A 9,724-nucleotide genomic window follows, 5' to 3' on the forward strand; every position below is an offset into this window, starting at 1 on the left:
AAACTGACGCAGCAACAGCGTCCATAATTCCAATATAGAGGATTTGAATGTAAATGTTAACTTCAGTTAAACGGGGCCATGCCAAGAGTAGCTTTTGAAAATACTCCCTCCGTCCATGTATCTATGCACTAAATTTAGATGTATTTATGCACTAAAGAGTGTCTAGATACTTCTGAATTTAGACAAAATTTTCGACATCAAAAAATGGACAGAGGTAGTAGCATTTTGCATGTTACATTGTTACACCGGGCAAAAACGCCATATTTACATTTGACAGATTTGCGGGCAGCTAAACGATGTATCAGACATCTATAGGATTACCGACTATCCGTTCAGTCTAGATGGTACAAAAACATGTTGAATTTCGCTTTCTATACATGTCAGTATACTGCCAACTAAGAGATGTGGTCCAAGCATTTCTAGACCCCATAGCATCATTCAGACTGCCGGAATTAATCTTCACCATGACTTCTATTGGAGCACAGAGGCATGAAAGATGTGATCCCTGCCTCGGAACAAAGACTGGTGACGCCCAGAAATTCAGATATTGCAATTTATTGCCTGAACACCAAAACCTCTTTATCATCTGCGGGAAACAATAGGTAGGAGTAGGACCACATTGTATTTTAGCATCTGATGAAATTCCTTAAATCAATGTGACGACTTGGACATTCATGCTAAATAGGAAAATTATTTTAGTAATTGGATATTGATGTTATTTTCCTAACAAGGCCCTCCTCCAGATTTCTATGAATTATCAGGCACATTGATGTTATTTTCATCACTGGCTTCAGTTATATAAACTAATTGGATATCGGTAGTCAGATGTAGAGGTGTGTCTATTGTTCTATTGGCAGCAGCATTGCAGAACCATAAATATTTCCTCGGTTGTAGGATTATACATCGGAGCATTGAAACCTACATGTAAACAAAAACTATTCTTCAGTGTATGATTAAAATGATCCTAAAATAACACGATTGATTCTAGTTCGGGGATTAAGCAGATTGAACAACCAACTAGCATTATCTCCAGATGTCTTGCAAGCTAACTGTACCTATTCCTTTTTGTATGTTGTGTGTCAGACAACGTTATTACCATTAGAAAAAAGCACAACAGATCAAAGTGAATCTATATTGTGTACAATCATTCATTCACTTATATAGTAACAGATGAAATAAAACACGTGCTCTTAGTCTAATAAGTTTACCAAAATCTGCTTAATAGAGGAGCTTGTAAAATCAGCAAGATCCATCATGAGTATTGACATTGGTATTTTAGAAGCGCTCCATTACAAAATCTAGATGAAATTTAAAGTATACTCCTACAGGCTACCAAAGTAGTTATGCCTATAGTTACACTAACATCTACCACCAATGATACAAAAGTAGCTATGCCTATAGTATACTAATACCCACCACCAATGATGAAAAACATATCGAATGGTAAAACAACAAAAAAGGACCATTGGCAAATAATTGGGTATTTTTTCTTTCTTTATTCTATTACGGAGTATTCTACCTAATTAGAAGATGTATATAGGGCCATTTTGGCAAATGTAGACTAATACAAAACCTGTGTAAGCCGGATGATATACTTTTTTCACAGTAGAGTATATCGTACATATCTCAACACAGTGATAATTGAAAGGAAAATTAGCTTGTTTACGCAAGCTACCTGGTAAGAAAAAAAACATTGCTTGAAGAAATGTGATGCATACCTCTACAGAAGTTTTGAGCCTGAGTTGTCCTGCGACTTGTTCAAGTAGCCCAACAACACTCTCGAAAAAGGATATGGACAGCCGAAGAATCGAACAAGATTTTGCAATCCTCTCTCCCCTTGTGTGACATTTGATGAACTTAGACGAGTAATATATGTATTTCCTTCATATATATAACTAAGTTGCTGACACAGTAACACAGCTATACCAGCATTAACTGACAGACTGGCAAATGCAAGATATAACAGAATTATACCCCTCGCTGACAAGAAGAATGCGGAACTTGCCAAGGTAGTAATAATCTCCATCAGTAATTTCATAGAACCCTTTGAGTGACCATATGATGATAGATTTGGAAAATCTAGAGGGGGCCATATATGATAACTTGCATAAATGGTCATAATAGCAGCATAACTGCAACTCGTGACCACAGATATAAGAAAAATGACAAAAGCTCGGTGATTTGAAGCTCCCACACAGTTTCCAATCTGCAGATGACATGACAAAAAAGGAAATACAACAAAGAAAACTAATTAGCAATAAGCAATGAGGCAACAGAATGGGAATATATCAAGACATCACTATCAAATTTATCCAACTTACAAATGGGCAATGATGATCCATGTCCACCACACACATTTTACAGGATCGGCAGTGATGTGCTCTTGGAGGCTTAGGTTTACTACAGTATGTACAAAATGTATAGTTCTCAAGATCATTCTTTTCGACCATTGGATAGCTTCCCCACCGTATGTTTGCTGGCGCACCGGCAGACTTCAGAGAGGCCAAACAGTAACTTGCAATTGTAAATACAGATAAGACAGCTGCTACTGTGCAGTGAAAGATGCCACAGAACATGCTGATTGAGAAAACAACTGGATATACCGCCCAGACCCCGCCGCCTGTTAATGAGAGAAAAGAAGACAGAATAAAACAGGAGTTGTATGGAGCACAGTTACAAAATATTGGGGCGGCAAATATATGAAAAAAACAAATAAACATGGAACAGTAGTTATATCAGACGCTGATAAATATTCAGAACTTACATATAACAAAGAGCATGAAGAGCATGAGCACAGTCACAAAGAACCCATCCCGGAAACGCCTCCAGCGAGAAAAGCATACACTGTCAGGTTTTCTTGAAGTTTGGTCGCATTGTGTGACTGCTCCACACCAGCCACACTTGTATACAGGTGCATAACTTGTAAAAACAAGCCGGAGACCACAGCCCCAACATGTGGCCTCATGATCTTCTGGTATGGACGTGACACATTGTTCTACCTGAACAGAAGAAGGATGTTGATTAGCCCATTGATGCAGAAACGGTTAATTAATTTAAGGTACTTTCACAGTGTCATTCTTCTCTGCTAATCGTAGCACACAGGCTGGACTTGTTATATGTCTATTGTTTGATCCACAAATCATATCAAAAAAATGAAATCACCAAGTAAATTTGACGGTAATTTTTTTTTATCAAGAAGCATTAGTATCACAGAACTGGGGCAATGTCCTTTTCTAAAATTTTACTTGTATGGGTGAGCGAAAGCATTGTATTCATAAGGGTCAAACAGTTTTCCAATAGGTCCTCTCCAAAGAGTAGTGTACTCAGCGCCACTGTTGACAGTCGATCCCAAGTAACAGAACATCCATTATCTAACAAAATCTCAAGTAACAGAAAATGATAATTTCCCCTTGTGTGTGTGCTGAATATGATGTTTGAGATTTATGATTTTATCATTACTCCCCAACAACTAATATCTAACTGCATGATGATCTCGAAAAATAAAATAACCAACTGCTTATACCAAAGCCTGCAAGTTCCCCTAAAGACTGAAGAATGCCCTTAGTTTGAGTGCTAAGTAACTAGATGTTGAAAAGTATTTTAATAATGAAAGGACAGAGTTTAGCTTTCTGGGCACACTGTTGTGAACATAAGTACAGTGCTGATTACCACAGAAAAATAATCAACCCTTGTCAGAATTGACCTACAATATCCTCAAGCGGTGACCTTAGTGCAACAATCTAGTGCTATCCTCAGCCATGTCAACAAACCTAGAGTAACGCAACGCGTCTTAGCAAAAGCACCCTGGCACTAGAAAATTGACACCATTACTGCACATAACTATTACAGAGTAGGGGATTTGCGCTGCACTTCATTATCTGTCTACGGCTCTTCTGAGCCCATAAACGAGTCGGATGATGGATGTCAAACAGTCTAAGCCTCTAATATCAGGCAACCAAGTTGGCAATACAGCGCGTGGAATAACACGGTGAAGACGGTGGGGCATTAACCCACTACCATACTAGCAGTTTTATGCTATGCTAGAAGTTTGACAGAAGAATGCCATTAGCCTGAGCAGCCAACTAGTTAGCTGTTCCCATAACATCTTACTAACAAAGGATGGCGCTTAGCTTTCTGGGCACACGCACTAAGCAGGTTATGATAGCCGCAGACAAATAATGGCCCTTCTTATCTGAATTGACCTTAGTTACGACGAGTGAGTGTGCTATCCTCACCCAAACCAACAAGCTTATTTTACACGAGCCTCTCACTGGTAGTAGCGTAACAATTAATAAGCATCGTTGCAAGATCAATCTATTGGTAGTAGACAATTATACATCATTAGTAGTGATGATGATGATGATGATGAGTAGTAGTAGTAGTAGGGGATCTGCGGTGCTCGTTACTCATGTGCCATGGCCCTACAGCACATAAAAGCGCAGGCAGCAAGTTGGGTACGAGTAGTTGTATCCCAGGGGGCTAGCAGTTTGTTGGTACTCCTTGCTCAACTGAACCTCCAGGGGATCCTGAGCGGAACTTGGCAGCGCCGAGCCTACGGCACGGGCGGTCGCAATCATACAACAGGGCAACAGGGTGTAAAAACGAGGGAAAGATGGGGCGGCGAACCTCGGGCAGCGGCTGCTGCTCCCCCATGGCCGCCACGCGCGGCGCGCAGATCCGCCGCCGGGCGGGGAGCGGGGGGTGGCGGAGGAGACCGTCGCTGGCGGCGGTGGGTGGGGACTCTGGCGAGGTATGGTCGCTGAAGCTTGTGCTGCTTCTCGGTGGGAAGGATCGATGGAGTAGAATAATCGGAGCGGCGGGCGGGCGGGCGGGCATGTGGGACGGACGTGGGATTCGAGGAAAGGAGGACGGCGACAAGTCGACTGCGACTGCGACCGGGCTCCCTGCCGTCTCCGGCCTTCCGCGCTCCGGTCGGGCCGGTCCCGGTTGTGTTGTGCGGCAGCGCTTCCTCTAGGGAAATTTGCCATTTTTTAAGACACACCGCAAAAATCTTTCTTTACTGAGTAGTAGCATTGCAATTTCGTAGCAAAATTGCTAGAACATATCCTACTGCCTAAATGAAAAGTTTTTCTTCATATATATGTCATCATTGTTTTTCTCTAATTTGCTTCTTATGTCTACGATACTTGGGATTAAATAACCAGTTGAACACCCATGCCGAGTCCCCATCCATGGCTGCCGCCAACACGGTGATCTAGGGCGAGGCCGGCTGGAGCATTCGGGGCCGCAAGCCCAGACTTCTCAGCGGAGCGGCGCAACACATCGTGACCTTGGGGCCGGTCGCGGGGCGAGGGAATGTAGGGAGATGGGAGCTAGGGGTGAGTGAGGTGGGCTCATCGAAGGAGAGAAGCCGTGTTTGGGGTGTTGGCAACAGTACGGAGGGCGGCGCTAGGGTTTATACCATAATAAAACGCTTCGAAGCTACTACACGGTAGACGATACTACATGTTTGCCACAAAAGCCAAAGGGTAATATGGTAATTTCAAGCGCTAAAAAGCCAAATTTTCGGTTTCAGGCCATTTGGTATGTTCTTGCAACCTTTTTTTTAAATAAATATTCTTGTTTAGGTAATAACTAGGTAACCAGAAGATTCAATTAAGCGAGATTCTGAAGTTACAACTGCTAAATTGAGATCAATCATCAATAAGTAGTTGCCCTGGGGGATCAAACAAATACAGATTCCGGCGATAGTCTTTGGCAAATGCCAGAAAATACGGTAGCAAAATTTCCCCTTAGCTCGAATCCCAACATCGCAGATCAAATCTATGGTTGAACAAGCCGCTGCATTTTTTATATTTCTGAAGATGGTTCGTTGACGTCAGTATGATTCCACACTTCAATTACTCCATGAATGGTTCACGGCCTCGTCAATACTATGAGTGTTCTGCAGAGGTGTGCGCGAAGCTTTATCTGCTCTACTTTTTTACAAACCAGTAACTTACTCAAGAAATCTAGCTAGTGGATGTTAATGATACGATCCAGGGACTCATCTACAAGGATGTGGAAAGACACCACTATACAAATAGTTCAAGAGGGGGCATTGCACAGGGCATGGCTAGAAGTTTCTTTCCCCTTGCGCAATGCCACAAATGTGAACCTGCTGCTGCGCGGCTTTCAGAATGAATGCTGGGAGCTTTTTCCCTTCATCCGAAATAAAATGCAAGACTACAATACGATATCTTTGCAGCATATTTTGTCATGTCAAGTTACAGGTATTCCCACATTGAAACGCACACACGATCCACTCACTTTGAACCTGGGAACCGACTGCAAGGGCATGATACACTTAACATGAGGTACTACTCCAAATGCAGTTCTTCTGTAAGCATCACATCACCGCGAAAAACATGGCTTCCAGCGAAAAACATGGCTTCCAACGACAAACCAACAAATTATAAGAAGGCATTTCCTATCCAAGGCTGCTCTCTGATGTCATCATATGTCAGCCGAGAGGAAGTCGTTCGACAATGTAACCTGGCAAACAAGAAAATTGAGGAGTCGGTATATTGCATCTGAAATAGCTCAACCCATATCATGAAGCTCTTGTCACTGAATCTAGAATTAGGAAAGTGTGATTACCTTCTCACCCATCTTGAATGGCGCCAGGCCCCTGTATGGGCAAGTACCACATCTGAATGCATCGCCCAACCCGCACTGAAATAGATAACAACATATATCATCAGTAACTTTGGGTCAGTTGAGTGTATGCATACATATGATTGTGGATTATCACAAGAAATCACCAGTGGCATTGTATGTTTACAAGCAATAATTTTACTTACACTGCCACAAGCTGACACAGGGTTATCGATCTGTTCTGCAGTGAGCCCCAGCTTCTCCACCTTCTGCTCAGCCTCGGCCCTGCCACAACTGCAGTTCTTGCATGCCTTCTTTGTGGCTCCCACTTCACAATCTCCGACTGGTGAAACAACAGCAGCAAACCACTTCAGTATCTATAAGCCTAAATAAATACCTTTAGAAAAATATACGAAGTCAGAGGGTCAGTTAGCTATACCAACTGGAAGCTCTGGCTTCTTCAGGTCCTCCTCAGTCAAGAGGCTGTCTTCGTCAATTAGTTCATCATCATCGTCAATTTCAATCTTTGGAAGAGTCTTTACTGCTTTCTTCTTCAGTTGGAAGGAAGAACCCATACTCCAAGATGGCTTCTTTGCCTTGATCTGCAAATGATTCCAGTTAGCACTCATCAACAGACATAAAAATGCATGTGCAGCAATCTTGAATGAATATGACACACTCACCGTAACAGATTGCACGCTATCCTGTGAGCTTGTGGCAGAAGCTTGCACTTCAACAAGACCTCCCATGAGTAGCTGGCGCTCGATATAATTGTTTGGCTGATGCAGAGGAAAACAGAAGATCAGTCCGTGCTAAATTTAAATTACAAGACAACGGATGTGAGCAAAAAAACAGTGGGATGAATTACCTTCTGATCAGAGGAGGGTGTGAGGCTCTGTACCAGCACGATCCCCCCAGCTTTCAGCACTCGGCTGATCTCAGCAACCAACTGATCCCCAAAACTTTCCACCTTTTTGATGAAAGACAGAACAGCACCGACCGATGCATCATCGAAAGGCAACTTCCCACCTGACACATGTTAACAACAAAGGTTTACAACAGGCCTACGAAAACAGAGTTTACACAGCGACGCTAACTGAAACTGGTGGCATAAGGGCATCCACAATGGGGGCGATTAGAAGGGACGCCAGGATCTAATTCCCGGTCGATTAGCAGTTGGACCGTGGAATCCCGGAGTCTAGCCTAGCGTCGACGCAAAACATAGCAGCGAGCACTTGGCAAATTTTCTTCCTGTACATGCTCACGAGCTGAGGAAACCAACCAAAGAAATGTATGTTAGCGGCTTAGCGCCCAGCGTTGCGAAGTCCTCGCTTAATTGATTCTATGATTGACGGTAATTATGTTTTAACCTGTAAGAATCTGACATTGAACATGCCCTAAGAGTATCAAAACCAAGAACAATGAAATGTCAACTTGCAGATTTTGAAATACACAATTCAATGGATTTTCTGTCCATAAGATATGTGTTGGCTAAGATCAAATAGCTCATGCTATCTGATTCACATGCCCAGTCCATCAGCGGTAGCTTGCTAGGCGGCAACTATTCTGTGAGATATTTCATAGCATCTTGTTTTGTTCCCTGGGACTAAAGCGTGTAATATACATACCGCTACTGTTTTTCCCTTCCCTAAAATGGCATTATGTGCTTTACAAGTGATAAGATGATTAGAGTTACGCAGCTATAAACCTGGCAGTTTGTATATGACTAATTTGCAACGGGCAATCACAGCCCATGAAGAAGTCCTAGCTGATAGCGTTTATTTTCTGTAATGACTATGGTTTCGTTTCTTGAAATGGAACCGGGGGGGAAACCCCTGCTAAACGGAAAATAAGAAATACAAAGTTCATAAATGGAATTTCTCCTGTCCGTAATATAGGCGTTGGCTACAGTCAAATAGCATGTATTATCTGAATCATGTGCCCGGTCCATCAGAGGCTGTTTGATAGGTGGCCACTATTCTATGAGATATTATGTAGTATCGTGTTTTGTTCCTTGGTCTGTAATCATGTGGGTAGGTGGGGGGTGGATACAAAGTTTATAAATGGAATTTCTGTCCATAATATGTTGGCTATGATCAAATAGCTCATATTTCCTAATTGGCATGCCCAGTCCATCAGAGGTAGCTTGATAGGTGGCAACTATTCTGTGAGATATTACATAACTTGATAGGTGGCAACTATTCTGTACTCATCAACCTATTCTGCTCTCCCTTTTCTGAACTGTCACCATGTGTTCTCTGCATATTCTGATAAGATTATTACAGCTACTGCGGAGCTACGAACTTGGCAGCTCGCGTGTGACTGATGAGCAAGGGGCAATCCCAGCCCATGATTCTAACCTAGCCCTAGAGAAATATTTTATTATTATATTCTCGTATCTTAATTCGCGGGCCCTAATCCTAGAACAGGGAAAGGGGGAGGGCAAGGGATTGAGAAGCTCACCGAGCGAGGCGCACTGCGTGATGACGACGACCTCCTCCCGCGAGACCCCCGCCGCCGCGGCCAGGTCCCCCACCGCGCGGAGCGGCAGCACCAGCTCGTCCGTCACCGCGAGCGCCGCCGCCGCCGCCGCCATGGATCCGACACCTGCACACGAGCGGATTCGGGTCTGTTGTTAGAGGGAAACGGCGGACCAGATCGAACGGCGGCGACGAGAAGGGGGTGGATTCGAGCCTGCCTACGGATTGGATCGGAGTCCGACGAGGAAGAAGAAGTTCCCGCGAGCGCGAGCGAAGAGGAGATTGATCGGGGTTGGGGGTTGGCTCTGGAAGCTTGGGTGCCGGCGTGGAGAGTTGAAGGATGGATGGAGAAGGGGAAGGCGAAGTTGGGCAGCGGCGGGCGGATGAGGCCGGGTCAGACTTGGCTACCACTTCTAACTGGCCCGGTCTGTTTCGAAGCTATGGGCCTTGCTGGCCTCTGGCCTCTCTTTTTTCAAATGGGATCGCTGGCCTCTTTGATCACTCGACGTGACAGTCGATAAAAAGAAAAACAGAAAACCAGATGGAATGGATCATCTTCCATTTATGCTGACAGTATCGACTTGGTGACTTCAATTGGTTCAGTTTACTGTCACGACACACGACCTTCCCAGGGCTCAAGCAGTGCT

The 9,724-nt window shown here is 43.7% G+C and overlaps 2 protein-coding genes across 6 annotated transcripts; both read right to left on the reverse strand.

Moving 5' to 3' along the window:
• Positions 1-205: 205 nt before the first annotated feature.
• LOC127337187 (protein S-acyltransferase 11) lies at positions 206-4,863 on the reverse strand. 3 transcript variants are annotated; one of them, XM_051364129.2, is made up of 5 exons: positions 4,627-4,863; positions 2,765-2,999; positions 2,322-2,620; positions 1,719-2,206; positions 206-677 (listed from the first exon to the last, which is right to left on the reverse strand). In XM_051364129.2, the coding sequence occupies exons 1-4, from the start codon at positions 4,834-4,836 to the stop codon at positions 1,721-1,723; spliced, it is 1,230 nt and encodes a 409-aa protein (XP_051220089.1). In that variant the 5' UTR covers positions 4,837-4,863; the 3' UTR covers positions 206-677; positions 1,719-1,720. The 3 variants fall into 3 exon arrangements, with proteins under 3 accessions (XP_051220089.1, XP_051220090.1, XP_051220088.1); XM_051364130.2 differs by having other exon boundaries at positions 206-586; positions 4,627-4,861; XM_051364128.2 differs by having other exon boundaries at positions 206-918; positions 4,627-4,851.
• A 1,311-nt stretch (positions 4,864-6,174) lies between these two features.
• LOC127337188 (anamorsin homolog) lies at positions 6,175-9,461 on the reverse strand. Of its 3 annotated transcripts, none has more exons than XM_051364132.2 (8): positions 9,300-9,461; positions 9,061-9,204; positions 7,466-7,626; positions 7,281-7,376; positions 7,037-7,199; positions 6,804-6,940; positions 6,601-6,675; positions 6,175-6,495 (listed from the first exon to the last, which is right to left on the reverse strand). In XM_051364132.2, the coding sequence occupies exons 2-8, from the start codon at positions 9,191-9,193 to the stop codon at positions 6,457-6,459; spliced, it is 804 nt and encodes a 267-aa protein (XP_051220092.1). In that variant the 5' UTR covers positions 9,194-9,204; positions 9,300-9,461; the 3' UTR covers positions 6,175-6,456. The 3 variants fall into 3 exon arrangements, with proteins under 3 accessions (XP_051220092.1, XP_071682944.1, XP_051220091.1); XM_071826843.1 differs by having other exon boundaries at positions 9,292-9,461; XM_051364131.2 differs by having other exon boundaries at positions 9,296-9,459.
• Between the last annotated feature and the right edge of the window lie 263 nt (positions 9,462-9,724).

The sequence above is a fragment of the Lolium perenne genome, chromosome 2 (genome assembly GCF_019359855.2).
Source record: "Lolium perenne isolate Kyuss_39 chromosome 2, Kyuss_2.0, whole genome shotgun sequence".
Lineage (NCBI taxonomy): Eukaryota > Viridiplantae > Streptophyta > Magnoliopsida > Poales > Poaceae > Lolium > Lolium perenne.

Coding starts and splice junctions, on each gene's coding strand:
- LOC127337187 (XM_051364129.2), bottom strand. CDS start 4,836: ATGCCCGCCCGCCCGCCCGCCGCTCCGATTATTCTACTCCATCGATCC. Junction 3,000..4,626: donor AGCAGCAGCCGCTGCCCGAG/GTTCGCCGCCCC, acceptor TCTTCTGTTCAG/GTAGAACAATGTGTCACGTC. Junction 2,621..2,764: donor CTTCATGCTCTTTGTTATAT/GTAAGTTCTGAA, acceptor TCTCATTAACAG/GCGGCGGGGTCTGGGCGGTA.
- LOC127337188 (XM_051364132.2), bottom strand. CDS start 9,193: ATGGCGGCGGCGGCGGCGGCGCTCGCGGTGACGGACGAGCTGGTGCTG. Junction 7,200..7,280: donor ATAGCGTGCAATCTGTTACG/GTGAGTGTGTCA, acceptor AATCATTTGCAG/ATCAAGGCAAAGAAGCCATC. Junction 6,496..6,600: donor CATTCAAGATGGGTGAGAAG/GTAATCACACTT, acceptor CTTGTTTGCCAG/GTTACATTGTCGAACGACTT.